We start from the raw sequence: 19,908 nt of genomic DNA, 5'->3' as shown, positions 1-19,908 counted from the left end.
GTGCCCTGTCCGCACTAGCGGCTCATAAACTAAGGATCTCTCCCTACAGGGCACTCACACAGGAGAGACTAACGGGGATGACCATGACTCTCCTACACCTCCCTTCAGCAAAGAGCGTCGGCTAGTCTCTGGGAGACGGCGCCGCTTACTCTGATTGCATCCAGTGAGATGATCAGACTGTCAATAGCCCACACGGAAAGGAAGGGGGGGGAGGGAAGATGGGTTCACACACTCCTAGACCCAGGTAGCTTCCTCGCCGGACGATGCCAGGCCGAGTCAGCCCACCGTGGGTCGGATCTCCTAAAGATCCACTAGTTACCGGGCTTGCGTTAGAGTAGTCCTGATCACTAGCTTTTGCTTCACAGGGTATTCTGGGCGTCTTCCGGTAACAGCCACTCACACTGGTATACACACACACACACACACACCAAGACCATTATTTCCTATTACCACGATGCATCTTATCTTGCTGCACAGTCAATAAATTCAGATGGCATGAGCCCAACAGAGACAGACATTCCCACGGACAGTCCTCCTCCCAGTGCAGCTCTGGGGCATATGATGGGGGATTTTTTACAAGAGCTCTCTATACAAACAGCTTCAGAAGCTACCCATTCGCTGACAAAACAGAAGTAATTGAAGGATCGTGTTGTAATTAAGTGATCCTTCTGGTGGCCACCTTTCCTGGCTATCTAGCTGGTACTGAGGCCAGTCTACTGTACAAAATCTTTTCAGTTTACTTTTAGCCATTGGATCCAAACCAAATACCTTCCAATTTGCTAGAATGCATTCTAGGGGCGTACACCTTGCCCTACCAACCATACCCTGTCCTTGCCCCATACTATGGGCTTGCCCTTGACCCACTATAGGACGCTCTCTCGTCTAGTGAGAATTACAACGGCTGGGCGTCCCCAGCCTCAGGCAAAAGTCCACACCACTGGACTGTTCCTACCTTATCCACAGGACCGGTTCCTCACCGTCGCCCGCAACAGCTTCTTCACTATCTGAGTGCGTTGCACCGTTGTGTCCTTCAAGGTCGGCCTGACGCGTCTCTGCCGAGGCCCCCGGTAAAGGCACCGGTGCGCGCTGGGTGTCGGCTGTGACCATCGTCCACCGGCCATCGGAGGAGTCCGGGCAAGGCACAATTTTGCCTCGAGCCCACCCAGGGACGCCAAAACTGTTGCCGGCTCAAAGGGCCCGAGGAAAAGCAACAGCGGGGGTTCGTTGCCCGGTGTGCGTCGCACTAATTAACACACCAGGGTGGAGAAGCAAACCAAGTTTATTTGAGCCCAAATAAGGTGCCAGGGAGAAAAAGCATTCTCAAATCCTGCACACCCGCGCGTAGGCGGGGTCCCAGCATTTATACCCCCCTTGTTTGTGTAAGCCTTTTGTTTCGTTTTCCCCCTCACCCCTCCCTTCCCAACAGCAGTTACTTTAAACATTACATTTCAGCGTGTTAGAAAAGTTCCCATTCACATATTTATCTATGGCCTTCACAGCACAGACACATGCAGATTTTCCTCCCCCTCCTCCCCGCCGCTTTTTGCTGTTTCAAACTGTCCTACAGCTGCAAGCTGAGACAGCTGATAGTTACACATTTTGCTTGCTGTCTGTTAGCATCTTAGGCTGGTTAAAGTTCACAGCATGGAAGACCTTTGGTTACCACTTTGGTTTATTTAGGCCTAGGGACACCAACAAGGGGATGGGCTGGGCTAAACTAACCATCATTTCCTTTTGGGGTCCTTAAATAGATTTTGGGAAATAAATTGGCTCTTGAAGTGAACTCCACCTTCATGGCTGCCACCCTTGCTGTTTCCTGGGACACCAGACCTCCTCTATTTCCACCCTGACCAGATCGGGTGCCAGATGAAATTGCCACCTCCAACAGCTCTAGCTGAATCCCAACCACCACCTGAGATGTGAGACTTTGTCTCCCTGCAATCCTTTTATCCTTTTCCTTCCCTACCTTACTACTACTTTCTTACTTTTTCTGCCTATTAAAACTCTGGCTTAGCCAGTCAATAGTGCATATTTTGTAATGCTGCTGGGAGCCTGTGACTAGAGAGGTAAGTAAAAGCAATGTCATAAAGAGCCTAATGCTAGTACAAGTTTGCCAGGGCTTGGAGTGGCTGATAAGACCATGTAATAATAAAGGTAATAATTGGAGATATACCAATCTCCTAGAACTGGAAGGGACCTTGAAAGGCCATCAAGTCCAGCCCCCTGCCTTCACTAGCAGGATCAATTTTTGCCCCAGATCCCTAAGTGGCCCCCTCCAGGATTGAACTCACAACCCCGTGCTAGACCTGTGTTTTTCCTGCACTGAGGTTGCACTAGAGACAGAAGTTGCACTTTTTTTTTTATTGCTGCTATTCTTTTCTCTCCCCTTTTGTGCTAACTGGGCACTTAATAGATATTTTTAAAAAGTTAATAGGGTGGTTCTAAGGAATTGGGGCCAGAGCAGAAGGGAGGTGAACTCAGGCCCAAGTTTCTCTTTACCAACAAGGTGGATATCCCTTCCACAATTTTTAGGACATCTAACAGTGAGGGCCCAATTCTCCTTTTCCTGAAAAGGTCTTAAAGCAGACAGAAACAGCTTCTGGGGAACAGCCCCAGCACAAGGGGATTTATGAGCAGTCCAAGAGTATATTACAAGTCCCCAGGCTATTTTAATTTACATTGTGGGGTGAACAGACCCCCTAGAAAGGCTCGGAAAAATGGAAGCACAAAGACACCATTCTTGCACTCAATGCAGGAACACAGTAAATGAGAATTGGGACCTGAATCTCCAGTATATTGCAGTTGCTTTTCATGTATAGTTCTCCATTTTATTCTCTTTCCACTTTTTCTAACAGGTTTCTTAAAGATCACTGACAGTTCAGTTCACTAATAAAACTCTTGTAAATTATGTATTAACACAGAGATTCTAGTGTCACAGCTAGGGCCCTATGAAATTCACGACCATGAAAAATGTGTCACGGACTGTGAAATCTGGTCTTTTGTGTGCTTTTACCCTATACTATACAAATTTCATGGGAGAGACCAGTGTTTCTCAAATTGGGGGTCCTGACCCAAAAGGAAGTTGCAGGGGGTCACAAGGTTATTTTAAGGGGGTAGCAGTATTGCCACCCTTACTTCTGCACAGACTTCAGAGCTGGGCAGCCAGAGAGTGGCAGCTGTTGGCCAGGCACCCAACTCTGAAGGCAGCGCCCCGGCAGCAGCAGCACAGACAAAAGAGTGGCAATACCATACCATGCCATCCTTACATCTGCGCTGCTCCTGGCCAGCAGCTGCCACCAGGGCCGCCCGGGGGGGGGGGCAAATGGGGCAATTTGCCCTGGGCCCTGTGCCTCGCAGGGGCCCCCACAAGAGTTTTTTGGGGCCCTCAGAGCGGGGTCCTTCACTTGCTCCAGGGGCCCAGGAAAACTCTCTTCTTCTGCTCCGGGTCTTCAGCGGCAATTCAGCGGCAGGGGTCCTTCCGCTCTGGGACCCACCACCGAAGTGCCAGGTCTGGGTCTTCAGGACACTTCAGTGGTGGGTCCCAGAGCGGAAGGACCCCTCGCCACCGAATTACTGCCAAAGCAGGGGGCCCCCTGCCGCCAAAGACTCCAGGCCTCCTGAATCCTCTGGGCGGCCCTGGCTGCCACTGTCCAGCTTGTCATAAACAGATAGTAAGGGTTAAGGTCTCTTTTACCTGTAAAGGGTTAACAAGCTCAGTAACCTGAGGAACACCTGACCAGAGGACCAATCAAGGGACAAGATAATTTCAAATCTCTGTGGAGGGAAGGCTTTGTCTGTGTCCTTTGTTTGGATTGCCGTTCTCTCTTTGGATCTAAGAGAGGCCAGACATATTCTTCAAGTTCTCCAAGGTTTCCTGAAGTATTTTCTTCTATTCAGTATAATGAGTATTAGAAGGCGGTTTAGTCTTATAATTGATTTCTACATTTGCAATTGTGTGTTTGCTGAAGAAATATCTTTATTTCTGTTTGCTGTTACTTTGATTATTCTGAGAAAGGAGCGGGCGGGGGGGCGGGGAGAGCCTCTCCAGGTTTATAAGTTAGACCCTATATTTTTGCATCCTGGTGATACAGAGATAGTGTACTTTTTTTCTTTCTTTAATAAAATCTTTTCTTTTAGAACCTGAGTGATTTCTTCCCTTGTTTGGATTTTCAGGGGAAGGGGAGGGGGAAAAGTGAATCCCTCTTTGTTTGATTCAAGGAGTTTGAATCAAGGTATCTCTCCCAAGGACAAGGGGAGGGGGAAGAAGGTGGGGGGAATGGATTATTTCCCTTTGTGTTAAGATCCAAGGAAGTTGGGATATGTGTTCCCCAGGGAAAGTTTGGGGGAACAGGGAGTGTACTAGACACTGGAATTTCTAGTTGGTGGCAGCTTTACCAGATCTAAACTAGGATTTTAGTTTAGAGGAGCCTATGCAGGTCCCCATCTTGTGAACGCTAAAGTTCAAAGTGGGGAATAAACCTATGGCACAGCTGCTCAGCTCTGAAGGCAGCGTTGCTGCCAGCAGCAGTGCAGAAGTAAGGGTAGCAGTAATGCAACCCCCTCTACAATAACCTTGTGACCACCCCACAACTCCTTTTTGGGTCAGGACCCCTACAATTATAACACTGACATTTCAGATTTAAATTGCTGAAATCATAAAATTTATGATTTTTAAAATCCTATGAGCATGAAATTGACCAAAATGGACAGTGAATTTTGTAGGGCCCTAGTCATAGAGTAAGGAGACATCTGCATACCATGGAGATAGGTAGTTTCTGTCTCAGGCACAACCCTGATTAAATACAACCAGGATAGTGAGAGAGGAATATTATCCTTAGGTATTTTGAATTTATTCAAATACTATATTCATATAAAAATAAACAACCAATTTTCCACTGGTCCCCCGTCCCCTCCCAGTCATGTCTATGCTTTGAAATTTGCCATAAGTGACCTACAGTGTCTTAGTAGCAAGTCAAAGGGGTGGAATCCTACTAGCTATCACTGTCTATTTTAGTAAACTTCCCTTGCTGCTGCTTACAACCTGAATACTAGCTCCTTTAAGTATAAACTTTTCAACAGGCCTATTGCTCAGTACAGCTGGATCAAATCCATTTGAAGGAGCGTATCCTACAGCTCGGGTCTCTTGTTCCTAGGACACTGTTTATTTCTCTGCTGGTCCAAACTCTGCAAAAAAATACTCTCAAACCATCTTTCTCCTATTTCAGTTTTTCCCTTCCCTAAATGATCAGTTTGCTCTTCCTGAGCATTAGCAGGTCATGCAGTGAGGACAGACCTTTATTTTTAGTTCTTTGCTCAAGGATAGTATTTACTCCCTGTCACATACAAACTGTATATAAAGTACAGTTTAATATGTTATTGAAGTTCTCTATATTTTATGAAGAAATAGAACAAAACATCTGATTACTTCCTATAACTGTAAACAACCCATGGCTGATCAAAGGAACTAAAGTTGTCCTCCAATTTTTTTATCAGCAGCTCTATTCATAAGCACCAGAGGACAGAGCAATTTACAATGATCTGTGCAAGGCTATTTAAGTTTAGGACAGACCAATCTTACTAGGTAAAGTGATCTGTAAAAATTAAAGGGACCCGAGGCAGGCTTAAATAAGAGATAAGCAGACAATAGTCAGTCAATAGCTATGCAGTAGTGATTTACTAGGTCATTCTGAAACAAATAAAGTCAATCTTGGAGCTGAAAATAGTGGGGGACAATGTAAAATTAAAAGTATCAGCATTCAATGTAGATTTTTAAATGCTAATATCAGTGGCATTCATTCTGAATGAAACTGTGTATGCTTTCAAAGCAGAAAGGGCTATAAGGCTAACTACAAAGAAATGAGATGTGAGTGGAGACTAATTCAGCCCTGTTTAAAATTGTAAGTTACCTATTGTTAAGTAAGATCACAAGGATTATCATCTTCTATCCTGCTTAAACTCCTACATTCCGTTCCTAATTGTAAGTTAAAGTTGTCAGCAGGGTATCCATGTAGCTAATTCACAATTTTTTGAGGCATCAGCTATTGCCCACTGCAGGGGCACAACGCTGCAGCTGGTGGATCAATGATCTCATCTGCTATGACAAGAGCAATGTTTCTAATTTGTGCAAACTAATAAGTGTGGTCTGTAAGGAAAGGGTAAGTTGTCTATAGAATTAAATAGCATTAACAATTTTTGTTGACAAGTTAAGGTTGCTTGAGCCCTTCCAGAACATCAAGTTCAGCAAAACTCAAATTTTTGAAAAACAGAAAATACAGAGCTGAGGTAAATGTCCATGCCACCTTAACTCTGCACATGCCCACAAACCCCCAGAGCTGGCAATAGCCAGTAGGAATTATCTTCATGTACTCCAGGTGCATTCAGGCATAGCTGTGTTGAATGGTGGAGAAACCTTGAAGCAGTTTGGAAAGGTTGTGATTGTGATATGAGGAGATCTGGGTAGGAGTCCTCCCAGGTATGTGATCAACGGAAAGAAGTTAATCAAAAGAAAGAAGTGTTTTCAAAATAAAGAGGTTCCAGTCCACATCATTTCAATACAGATTTAGGTAGGTTGTCAGTAACAGGGCAATGGGTTCTTTTTGCCACAGATATCCTCAGTAGTGAGGTTGTGCTGCGAATTTAATGATGGGTAGGGGAAAGCATGGGTTTAGTTGGTATCCTGTGTGCAAGTGTGAAGCATTACAAAAGAGTATGAAGTGATTGTTAAATTTTACAAGTGTGGTAGAAGGAGTGTTTAAGCATGGGACAGGTTCAGGAAGCACCTGTCTGTTACAGTGAAAAGGCAGTGTGGGAGTATGGGTGTTGTGGGGCATCACTAAAGAGGGCAGGTATGTGGGTGTTAAAGTTATATGGCTATTTTACCTTAAGTCTATTTCCTGGCTATCAGAAGTGTGAGCTTGCTGAACTTGCTATCACTGTCGTCACTGACAACCTTAACTCTGTGTTAATAAAGGGTTTATTTGGGGATTTTTGTCATTTGATTTACTAGTGTTTTATGGGTGGTTTTTTTGGTTTTTTTTTAAACAAAAAGAGAAATGTTTGTTGGTAGTAGTTAGTAGCCATTTAGACAGTTCTCACCTAGGTTTGCAGTTGATATGCCTGCTGTGGCTAGGTAATAATAAAAAGACCCAGCTTTCACATAGTGCTTTTCATCAGCCACAAGAGTGGTGAGGTGACTTGCCCAAGGTCACCCAGCAGGCCAGTGGCAGAGCTAGTAATAGTCCCACTGCAATTGTCTTTCCATAGGTCACATGCTTGCTCTACCCCCCCCCCCCCCCCCCCCCCGCCATCCCCCTTGTACATTTTGTTATATTGGAATGGGGACAGTGGTCATGCTTTGAAGTATTTGCAATATGCAGCGACTAACAGGGCTGGTGAGAGAAATCTCATCCATGCTCTAGGTCCCCAAACCTTGATAGTTCTATTCCACAATGGTTACAGTAGGACTGGTGTGTATCTTCTCCTCTACCCTCTTCCCCACCATTCCCTCAAATATGCAGCCCTCCCACCAATTCTTTCAGTTCTCCTCTACTTCCTGTCCCATAAAACCATTAGTTGGCACTGCAGCTTTAACAATTAAGAGGCAGCTCCTTGCTGCCTCTTGCCTTGTGCTACTGTGTATACATATCACAAGCAGCAGCTTACAGGAGGGCTGCACACTACCTTCCTTATGCTTATTTAGTCTGAGCTGGGCCCCTCACTCCCATTGCCCATCCCCAGCTGGGACTCCTGCTCCTGCTTCAGCCAGGTTCCCTAGCCATGTCCCGGGTCTACCCAGTCCACTGTGCCTCAAAACTGGGCCCTTCCCACACACTCCCTGGTAGTTCCCCTCACCCCACCCAGGGGTGATGTGTATCTTAAATATTTATTTTCTGGCTTTCAGATGTTTATATTTGTGTTGTCTTTAGTCCACTCCCCACCCCCAATCCAAGCTCTCATAGAGGGACAGGGACACAGACACCTCAAGAGGAGCAGAGGTCCCCAGAACAAATGGCAGGGAGAGGGGATCATACCGCTGCTCCGGTATATCCCAAAGCACACACTGCAGGAAAGAATAATTGATCCCTCCCCACCCCCGCCCCCAACTTCCTTTGCTACACTTCACATTTTCCAACCCCTCCCACTCACCGTAATCCCTACTTCTTCCTCCAGCCCCTCTTCCCTCCCAACTACCCATTCCTATTAATCCTCTTCACTATTATACTCCCTTCCCTTGCTCTGATCATTGTGCCAGAGTCCAAACCCTTCTCTCCATAATTCCACCTACTCTTGCACCCCCCCATCACACCATGCCTCCCAGCAAGCACTTGTATGTATAATTTATGTTCTTTTAAAAAATAGTTTCAGTGCCATCTGAATATTCTGCTATACTCAGATTACATTTCTCACGAATACATACATACACACAAACACACACACAAAACAAACTCACCACTTACAATCACCACTAACAACAAATCCTTAACACACACAGATTTTCCCCAAAGTGTACAGTTCATTCTCAGATTTCTGCTCAGAGTTGGTTTCCAACTTTAAAGAATGTGTAAACTTAATAAAATGCTGTTTTTCTTGTTGGGGCTGTATCTCGGGAACCCATTGCTCAAATCACCCCCACACTCTATTGCTAACCCTATCTACGCTCCCATGAGGCATAGGAAATTTTAAGACAATGTGTGCAAGCAGGATTTTAGCGCATGTGTAGAAGTCATCCTTTAAACAGGACAGGCTTTCCAACCTTAGCTAGTGACAGTTCCTTCTTGGCTATAATATTGTATGAAATTAGAAGGAGGAGGGGCTCTATGCATCCAGCAGTAGCATAGCAGGTGCAGAGAAGTGTGAGATGGTCCATTAGTCTTAGTGAGATGCTCTCAGATGGAAGAGAACACCCCATGGCAACGCCTATAGCCTGAAACAACAGCTCTGAGATTTGTTATTGCTCCATTCATGTCAGTGGGTGTTCCCATCCTCCCTACCCACTGCTGGAGAGGCTGTAATATGTGTTAAGCGTGCCAGTTCTCAGCTCCTCACTCTAGTGTCATCAGTGTGTTCTTGGTGTATGCTCTGAGCATGCACCATCCTAAGCTCCAAATCCTGAAAGACACAGCTTCCCCTGATATTGACTCACATGGGGGAAGTGGGTGCACAGATGGTCTCAGACCCCCTTTGGAGGGACGTAGCACCCAAGATCCCAGTTCGGAGAGGGGCTCAGACACCCCTAGAAAGGCAAGCCCCTCTAGAACCCCTCAGATGGGCAGAGGTACACTAGATCCTGGCGCGCGCACAGAAGGGGAGAATGTTGGGCTGACTGGCATCCCTGTCCCTACTCTCTCCTAGTCCCACTGCCACTCTCACCCATGTCTTTTTTCCCAGTTTCCTTCTGCCTCCTATTATCTGACACCCCACCCATCCCTTTTCCCCCTTCCCCATAATGGCTCCTGTCCTCACTACCCCTCAACCTCCTTTCCCCCTATTCTCACCTACTCTTCCACCCCAACACCTTCCCGTCCCAATGAGAATTTGCAGGTGTAGTTTATTTTCTTTCCAAAATGGTTTCAGCACCCTCTGAATATTCTGCTGTACTTAGATTATAGTTCCTCAAAATAACCCTCCCCCCTTTGATAGACGAAGACTGGAACCAAAGGCTGCTATGTTTTATTTCAGGTTTCTGTCCTGCGGTAGGTTTGCACTCAGTGCATGGTTTGGTGCTTGGATTTAATGACTATAACATACCTTAGAGCCACCCAGGTCTTGTGATCTAGAGGTAATTTTCCAAATTTCTCTATGCACATGTGCAGTGTAATCCATTAGGTGCATGATTAGGCATATGAACCATAGGGTTTCTGTATACTTACAGCACTACAGCAGTGCAGCTGTAAGTATAGACAAGCCCTGCTGCAGCGCTTAGTGAAAACGCTACCTAAGATGACAGGAGGTGGTAGCTATGTAGATAGAAGAAGCATTCCCACCAACATAGTGGTGTCTACACCCGGAGTTAGGTTAGCATAACTGTGTCCACACCTCTGAGTGACATAGTTATACCAACATAAGTTTGTAATGTAGACCAGGGCTCAGAGTCGCTTTGCTTCTCCAGATAGGTGTGCATCAACTCTTTTTCAAATATTGTTTTAATTTAATTTCCCCCAAAGGGTGCTGGGTGCCATGCACTGTGGTGGGGTAACCCTGGAACATCTGATAACCTGGCACAATGATCTGAGCCCCAGTTTGGTCTCTGCCAGTGAGCAAAAAACCATTGCTAGAATGTATCAACTGGAAGAAAAGTTGTGTTTTGGAAGGGGGCTGTATCTGTGGAACCTCTGGGTCAAATGGCCTCAAATTTGGACCACCAACCATACCCCATGTCCAGCTGAATCACACACTGTTTCAAGACAATTCAAGTAACAGTGCAGATTTTATAGCACTTTGAAGAGTCAAGCTACAAACAGAAAGGGCTTCTCAACCTTAACTATAGCAGAGATGAATGAACTTGGGCCATTGCCTCTATTATTGAAAAATAAAAAATAAATCCCAAATTCCCCACTCCACTGAACACACTTCTCTTCCTGGGGAGAGAATGAGAGAACAAATATGTGTCATATGTTAGTCATATTGCTTAATGCACTATGGGAAGGTGCTTAGATACTACAGTGATAGGCATGGTACAAGAACCTCTGTAGAAAAGAACAGAGGAATAGAATGAACTAAAATGTAATTATAGAAGGAACTGTTCCTTTAGGGGTTGAGTTAGGTTACAGGAGTGCATAAGGTAAAAACATGATGCAACAACACCACTAATGGAGAAGCAATTGAAAATGTTTATTGAAGTGAAGGAAGAAGAGATTGTGAATTATGTAATGAACCTTGTAAAATGAGGGATAAATTAGGGCACAGGTGCAAAATTAGAATGTGAGAGATCAGTGAAAACTGAAATTGCAGGGGAATGTTAATGATTAGAGAGAGCTACTGTAGCTGAACAGTTTCTGGGACTGGAAGGAAAAACAAGTTAATTTACATTATAGACTTTAACAATACCAATCAGCCATAATTTACATATTATGCCATAATTAGTCTAGCAATACAATGTATGAAGTACATTAAGTAGTAGAAAATTAAATATAATCAATGCTTACTATTTATAATACATATTTTTCCTCTTAGACTCCTTGTGGAGTTAAGGTAGAAGTGAGACATGGGATAGTGGATGGACTACTTACTACATGCAAATTTCATTATAAAATGATAGATGGATATTGAAACTCATGTAATTCTAATCCCATTACTAAATGGGGGATTTTGTGTTTAATTTGTAGAGCATGTGCATTAACGAGAATTAAATCAATGAAGTGGAAAGACTTCAATACCTAGGTTATGTGGTGACTTCAGTAGTCACACAGAAACCAATAATTGTAATGGGGCAGAGGTTGACTACTTATTGAAGAAAACACTGGCTGTTCTCAGTGATTGTAATGACATACATTTGGTTCAGTCTGAATTATATCTCAATTTATTTAGAATGTGAAGTTTTGTTTTCATTTTCAGACACCTTTATTTATTTCACTCAGTCAACTAAAACAAATATGCTGCACTGAAACATTAAAAATATTACTCATGCTGTCATTTGCTTTACATTGTGTTAATTTAGGTCCCCTTCCAGCTCCTGTGTTCCTGTTAAAGTCTTAAGGCCATTAAATTGTTCCATCCTGGTAACCTTTCAACCACAAAGATAAAAAATGTGCAGAAATTTAGCCATATGAATTTTCATTCCTAGAGTAAATGATTTCTATTACCAAAAGACTTGCTTGGAGTGTGGAGAGGAAACTATTATAAAGACTAGCCAAAGAGGAAAATCAGACCAGATCAATGTGGGTGAAGTGGGGTGGGTGTCACAATTCTCAGATTACTGACTGGGAACTCCTGTTGTCTGGCCTCTGGTTAAACCCTTAAGGGGGCACTCCAATCCACAAAAACAAGACTCCCCTATACTAAATTAAGCTAAACAATCTGCCTTCATTTAAAGGGGGAGGAGGGCCCTGGCTCCCACTCCCCAACTCCTTCTTAGCATAGTCTGATTCACTACCATGGAGCCAGCCAAGATTATTCCACTGTCGGTAGATCAGTAGGCATGGGAATCAGTGAGTGGCCTTGTGGAGGGCAGCTTCCCTGAAGCTCCCTGGGGGTTTCTCTGTGAGCTGTAGAGCTACAGTCTGTCCCCCCAGAGCTGTCCAGCTATCTGGAACTTCCTGCTTTTAAACCCTTACTCCATCCTTGACATGATGGGGGAGGGAGAGGGGAGAAGGTAGGAGGAAATCAGCTTTGTCCACAGTAGCTCTTTAACCCCTTTGTCACTGGTGGGGGTTTATACACTCTGTCACAATGGAAGAAGTGAAAAGGGGTCAATGTGAAAATGAGAGGTAGCAAAGTTGTGAATATTAGAGAAGACAATGGAAGAATATGAGTGGAGGGAACAAGGTTAGAAGTTGAGGTGGGAAACATGATGAAACACAGAAGTTGAACAGTGTTGAGGAAGAGGGAAACCTAAATGTGTGTAAAAACAATGAGGAGTCCTTGTGGCACCTTAGAGACTAACAAATTTAGTGTTAGTCTTTAAGGTGCCACAAGGACTTATCATCAAAAACAATGAGACAGACTAACATGGCTACCCTTCTGAAACCTAAATGTGTGTGGTGCTTCCCAGGGTTTTGAAGCATCTTGCTACCACCTCCCCGATTTGTCTGCATATGTCAGAGCTCAGATTCCTAACTCCACCAGCCACAGGCAACACAAGTATTCTCCTCTCAGCATCTGAAGGCTCTGCCATCCCTTTTCAGGTTAGCAATAGATACAGTCCACCCCTGAGTGCTCCAGGCCTCCCCCTGGAGTGCCCAGCCACTGATCCGCTAAACATTGACAGAATTCCCATACCTTATGCTCCCAAAAGAACAGTACACCCCAGCTTTTATTGTTACACTCTTGATCACTGCTCCACTTAAAGCACAGCACTTAGATTTGTTTATAGCAAAAACAAGAATGTTTATTGAACAAAGCTTAGACATTCTAGTGATAGCAAGTAGAAATATTGGAAACCAACAGAAATACTGGAAACCAAAATAGAAATATTTGCTTACCCAAAGTCCTTCTTACAGCATTTTTTCACCAACATTGCTGAGACCCTCCTTTCATGTGCCCAAGCCCACTGGCTGCTTTTCTCCCCAGATGAAAGATGCCAAGGTTTGTCTCTGCACCCCTATGTGTATTACACCAGTTCTTTATTCTTCACTTTCCTCTCCCCCGCTGTTCATCTCTTCCTGTTAATTTCTTCTCCTGAAGTTTCTGCAATATGTTCATTAGCATTGACTAAGTATGCAAATAGACTTCCATTGTAAGACACACAATACACAATGGCCAGTCAGTGCCTCTTGTCTGGTGGAACCTGCATGTAAATATCAGATACAAGGAGTCCCGGTGTCCTCTGCCAGTTCACACGAGAAGTCCTTGAGTCACAATGGGACTAAATCTAATTACATTTTTGGGCCAAACAACCTACTCACTTTGATTTCTAGAATAAATAAATTCAATCTTTATTTTTTATTCTGTATAGCCTTCCAGATGGCTGGACCCAACTGATTTGAAGTAATTGCCCTTGAGACTGCATTCTTCCCCAGCAATTGCTCTAAGGGGGATCAATAGCTAAGATCCAGAGAAGGATGCTGTGGAGATGTGCTTATTCAGCTTATCTCCGCATCTCCTAGGCACTGTGTTGGCTGCCTCCAGGCTCTATCGAAGACTGGGGCAAAGCAAGTGCCCATAGCCTGGTTTCAAGTGGCTTCCAGTGACTGAAAACTGAGAATGACTAAAGTGCTGGATGTGAAGGTGACTTAGTGTGATGGAATGTGGCTTATTCAGGAGAGAAAGGCATAACAAGAAGCAATGGCTGGAAGATAAAGCCAGACAAATTGAAATTAGAAATATGGCACAATTTTTAACAGTGAGGGTGATTGGAACAAGCTACCAAGGGAAATAGTGTGTTCTCCATGTTTTGATTTCTTCAGATTAAGACTGGATGCCTTTCTGAAAGAGATGCTTTAGTCAAACACAAGTTATTAGGTTCAGTGCTATAATGAAGGTCAGACTAGATGATCTAAGGGTCCATAACTGGTCTTAAGTATCAGGGGGTTAGTCTGTATCCACAAAAACAACAAGGAGTCCGATGGCACCATATAGACTAACAGGTTTATTTGGGCATAAGCTTTTGTGGGTTTTTTTTTTTTTTTAAAACTGACTCCTTGTTGTTGTTCTGGACTTAAAATCTATTAAATCTAGCATACTTTGGATGCTGTAAAAATAATCCTTCTTTAAGATTATCACTTATGTCTTGCTCTCCGTTATTTATTCTACATTTATGTTAGAGGTCCATCATGCCTTTTTTTTTTCCTTATCAACCACAGCCATGCTGCATGCATGATACAACTATATATGTATGCAGTGTTTGTTGTAGCCTTGTTGGTACCAGGATATTAGAGACAAGGTGGGTGAGGTAAAGTATTTTATTGGACCAACTATATGTGTGCAAATAGCTGCTCCTCATCATAGTGAAAAAATTCACTGAACCCACAACAACTTTGTTTGAGCTCTGACTTCAGTGGGGCACAATATAATATATACTGCAGTTGCTTTTCCATAGTCAATGTTTGTCAACTGTTACCACAGATACCTTCTATTCTACATTTAAATGGATAACTGTGATATTTCAGATACCACTGTGTGGCAACTGTTACCTGGACAACACTGTTTTTTAATGGTGACTTGTCTACATGTACATTTAAAAAAAAAAAAAAAGCTTTTGGCTATTTTTTCTTGACCTGATGTGTTCAGATGGTATGGAGTGTATGTCAGAGATCTGCATGCACAACTATTTTACAGTCAATTTTCATTTTTGAGATATTATTCTGCATTTTTGATTAGCATTAAAAATGAACAAATTAACAAATTTCAAGCACATAAAACTTGCAGCAAATTAAAGGCTGCATCCACTTCCTATTTAAGTTATTGGAAGAACTTCTATGGTCTTTGGACTTATTTTTGCATTTTGGTATACAGACAGGGGTATCATCTATGCTATATGGAGCAAAAGGGTGAAAAATAGTGACCTGAGGCTATTTAATTTTGAGACTCAAGATATTTCAGTTTTGTTCCTGGCAAAAACAATTTTACATTATATTGTGTCTCTCAGCTTCTGTAGCACTGGCATTATTTGCATGTTTTTAAAATAGTTTCTCATAGCACTTCACTGCCAAGTTAGTAAATGATAGGAATAAGTTATTAGATACAACAAATTGTTTTTCACCTCTTCTGTTTATATTTTGCAGTTATTACATCCATTATATTTTATTAACAAATATAAATAAAGAAAAGGATATGCATGGAATTTTACAAATAGAAATTTAATTACTTTGAAATTTAAGTTACTTTTCTTAAGGAAGTCTGCAACAGTCTGGAGACTCTAAAACCAGGTTTTGTTCCCTCATGGTAAGAGCTTGTCTACATATGGACATTTACCAGCATAACTATATACGGCTATCAAGGTACTGCTCTCATTATACTGGGATAGCACCTTGCGTGGATGCTCTGAGGTTATATCTACACTACCAGGATTATACCTATGTTGCCATAACTATGCTAGCATAAACTAGAAACAGACTTCAAAGAGAAACAGCAGAACTTAAAATTCATTTGCAAATTTAACACCATTAATTGGGGCTTGAATAGGGACTGGGAGTGGCTGGCTCATTACAAAAGCAGCTTTGCCTCTCCTGGAATTGACACCTCCTCATCTATTATTGGGAGTGGGCTACATCCACCCTGATCCAATTGGTCCTCTCAGCACTGGTTCGCAAACTTGTGAGGCACTTCCTTCTCTTCATGTGTTGTCATGTAATGCCTGCATCTATAACTTTCACTCCATGCAGCTGAAGAAGTGAGGGTTTTTTTACATACGAAAGCTTATGCCCAAATAAATCTGTTAGTCTTTAAGTGCCCCTGGATTCCTTGTTTGTTTTTTTTAGCATAGGCCAAGTGTACCCTGTAGAGACAGAAGGGGTTTTTCCATTGCTCCTCCCTGAGCAGCAGCGGCTAGGCTCCTTGAAGCATTTTTCTGTTGACCTTCCTGCTACAGTGGGAGTTAGGTCAATTTAGCTATAGTACTCAGCACTCCTGAGTGCTGTAATTATGTCAACTTTAATTGTAGATCGGGCCTTCTAACCTAGCACTCCTTTTTCCTGCTTCAGCTTACACCACTTTCAGTGCAATGTGGCAGTCCCAGGATTGTTAGATTTGTATGCAACTGAGGCTACCGCCAACACTCCTTGCAGCCCCCCCGAACATTTTCCTCGCACTCCAGCCCTATGGCACCGCTAGGAGGACGGATAACATAATTGCACGCGCCCCTTTTTCTCTTGCTTTTGCACGCCCCCATCTAGAGCGCTGGTGGTGTCGTTCTCCCGCCTCAGCCACAGGTGGCGCTGCTCCACACACGCCGCTTCTTCCCACCCTAAACGCCGCTGTGAACGCTGGGCTGTAGGTTGGCCGGGAGTGACCCCAGACCGGAAGCGGCGCTCTCTCCTCTTCCACCCCAGTCTCTGTGTTTCTTTGTCCGCCAGGCTGCCCGGTGCGGCTCGGTTGCTAGGCGGAGGCAGCGGTTTGGTTTAAAGCGCGTCCGAGGCGGCAAAGGGCTGCGGGTGGCGGCACCGCGAGCGGAGCTGGGCGCGGCGGATCTCGCTCTCCGGCGGCAGCGGCGGCGGCTTTCTGCTCTGTCCCCAAGGAGGTTGGAGACGCTGCATGTGGGGACCCCCCGCCAGGGCCCGAGACTCCCTTCCCCGTAACCGGGCTCAGCTCGTCCCGGCCTCAGATTCCGCCCCTCCGCAGGGCCAGGGACCCCCCAGGCTGCCAGCCTTAGCCCGGATCCCCGATTTCACAGACAGCCCCAAAGCAGAAATGGTCTCCAAATCCGACCAGCTTCTCATCGTTGTCTCCATCCTGGAAGGTAAAGTGCTGAGCCCGACGCTGTCCTCTGAGCCCAGAGCTGGCTCTTGCTCCGCACACGTTTGTCTCCTGGCATTAACATCTTTGTACTCTTTCCATAGACTTTCTGTTTGTCTTTGGACTGTGTAAATTTTGCTAAAATACCACGATGATGGATTTAGTAATTCTTGTAATAACATGCCAGGATGTGAGACTGAATTACCTTTAAGTAACGTATATGGGCTTGCCTTACAACTGATGTCTTTGTTGTTGTTGTTGTCTGATTTCTCTCTTTTTATTACGAACAGGGAGTACTTCATAAGGAATATACAAGAATAGTTTGAGAACTGAAGTTACATTACTCCTTAGAGGCATAGTCTCCATCTAAGGCCCATCTACACTAGGAGAAGATAGATCTAAGTCAGGGGTAGGCAACCTATGGCATGTGTGCCGAAGGTGGCACGCAAGCTGGTTTTCAGTGGCACTCACTCTGCCGGGTCCTGGCCGCTGGTCTGGGGGGCTCTGCATTTTAATTTAATTTTTAAATGAGGCTTCTTAAACATTTTTAAAACCTTATTTACATTACGTACAACAATAGTTTAGTTATATATTATAGACTTGTAGAAAGAGACCTTTTAAAAATCTTAAAATGTATTACTCAAATGCGAAACCTAAATTAGAGTGAATAAATGAAGACTCAGCACACCACTTCTGAAAGGTTGCCGACCCCGATCAAAGTTATGCAACTTCAGCTAATGTGAATATCATAATTGCGATGAATCCGTTGACTCCGCCTGCGCCTCTTGGTGCAGTGGAGTACAGAAGTCGATGGGAGAGCTCTTGGGGATTGATTTATCGCCTCTAGACTAGATGCGATAAATCTACCCCTGGTGGATCAATCGCTGCCCACTGATCCGGGGGGTAGTGTAGACATACCCTTAATAAAGTCAGAATTACTTAAAATCTAAATGAATGAGCAAACTTTCATTAGTTTTGTTGAAAGCTCTGTTGACCAAATTCAACTCTGATTTAAATGGGCATGTTTCTCAGTGCAACTGACTAACATTAATGGTAAGGGTGATGTAGGGCCTACATATCTTAAGGGTCTCCTAGCCACTACCTTCCACTGGGAAGGTGAAGCAGGTGTTGAGGTAACAACTGTGCAGTCTTTTAGAACTTCCTCCCTTTTTCTGCTTGCTTGCCCTGGATGTTGTGGCTAATTCAGGGTACATGCAAATAACAGGGTACTCCTTCTAAGGTATTGGAGAGTAGAAGTATTAAACTTTTGCTAGTCTCATTTGTTTTATGGTGGTGCTCCCTTTTTCTCCAATTTTAAATTACAGAAAATATTGAAAGAAAACATTCATTCATGTAACACCATGAAATTAGATGATGTAAAAATCAATTCCAGGGTTTTAGATTAATCTCTGATTCTGGTTTACTTGAGGGAAAGTAAGTTTTCGGGTATGTTAGAATTGAAACAGTAAAAGGGAAACAACATTTTCAGTGTTGTAGCTGCTGTTTGCATGATTACTTTAACAGAAAGAAATTGGGTGAGGAGGAGCTAATTTTCAGTGTTGTTAGAACATTTGATAGCAGTTTGTGTATGATCAGTTTGATGGTTTCATTTGCACAGCACTTTCGCATATAAATAAACAGGGAATGGAGGAGGGGACTTTTTAAAAAAAGAAGGGGTGGGGGGAGAGAAACCCAAACAGGGTGACTGCAAAGTTTTGTGTATTTTACAGATGTAACTCAAAGACAGGTATAATTCTTGAAACTCTTGATATACTCATGGCACTCAACTCTACTCAACTTTTTAAAAAGTTTGTATGTCCATTTATTTGCCATATCCTAATGATCTATATCTTAATTTTTTTAACAAAATAATAATCAAATAAAGTTTGATACCTGGACTGACCAAACCCTATAGAAATACAATTTCTTTAAAATATAAAGACAAAAGCTAAAATATAAATGAACAAATGGAGCTGAAAGGTTTAGGTGTTGTGTTAAATTCTGTGCAGGACACATGTTCCTTACAGGTGTATCCACACCTCATTTCTCTACACAAAATGTCTTTACTCGGGAGAGAGCTTTCTTCTGAAAATCGTGTCAGTTTGGACATACACTTTGTAAATGTAATTTACAGCCTTCTGTTAACTTTCAGAAATTTTGGTAGGTGGGGAAAGGACGGCTAAATAAATATCTCGGACTTTTTTATGCTTCAGTTGCAGGTTGTCCTAAATTAATGTTACTCTACTCTATCTGAAAATATCTGATTACATCATCATAATGGGGTACTTTTGTGTGTTTGTCTGTGGTTTCAGCATTAGATTCTCAGTGAATGACTTTGGGAAGATCTTTTTCCAGAAATTGTTCTAAATGTTATTTGTAAAGTGCCCAGCACTACAGTATATAATTTGAAATAACTTTTCCAATAGTCTGATGATAAATTTTTGAGACATAACCACAGTAAATACAAAATACATGTTGATTTACATTCACAGTCATAAGGAGAAAAACTCTGTCTTGTTTCTTTAAAATGAGAAATCCATTAGGCCAGAAGAGTGTTGATTCAGACTGCTTTCTTATCTCTCTTGTCTCAGGAGTCACTGCTATGTAGTAACTAATTGAGAGAGGCATGCTGATCTAAATTTTCAAAAAAAGATAATTGGTGGTACCCAATTTAGTTTATCTTAAGGAAGCCTACTTTTCATAGAGTACTGAGCTCCCACCTCTTTAAAAGACCCAAGTAGTACTTTCAAAATAACTTGTCACATTTGAAAATGTAGGCTACTTTTTATGAAGTGTTGAGAATTTTAGGATGTATATAAATATTTGCGGTCGTAATAATGTTCCTTTTCCAGGTATATA

The 19,908-nt window shown here is 43.1% G+C and overlaps 1 protein-coding gene across 4 annotated transcripts in view; it reads left to right on the top strand.

Annotated features, from left to right (window-relative positions):
- The first annotated feature begins 6,336 nt into the window (after nucleotides 1-6,336).
- CEP120 (centrosomal protein 120) overlaps nucleotides 6,337-19,908 on the top strand; it is a 71,668-nt gene continuing 58,096 nt past the window's right edge. For 2 of the 4 annotated variants that reach the window (XM_045021877.1, XM_045021876.1), the window contains exon 1: nucleotides 16,690-17,053. In XM_045021877.1, coding sequence (XP_044877812.1) covers nucleotides 16,849-17,053 — 205 coding nt within the window. In that variant the 5' untranslated portion in view covers nucleotides 16,690-16,848. Of the gene's footprint in view, nucleotides 6,564-16,689; nucleotides 17,054-19,908 lie in introns of those variants that run through there. The other 2 variants (XM_045021878.1, XM_045021879.1) reach the window with 2 other exon arrangements.

The sequence above is a fragment of the Mauremys mutica genome, chromosome 6 (genome assembly GCF_020497125.1).
Source record: "Mauremys mutica isolate MM-2020 ecotype Southern chromosome 6, ASM2049712v1, whole genome shotgun sequence".
Taxonomy (NCBI): Eukaryota; Metazoa; Chordata; order Testudines; family Geoemydidae; genus Mauremys; species Mauremys mutica.
This window is presented reverse-complemented; position numbering and strand designations above follow the sequence as displayed.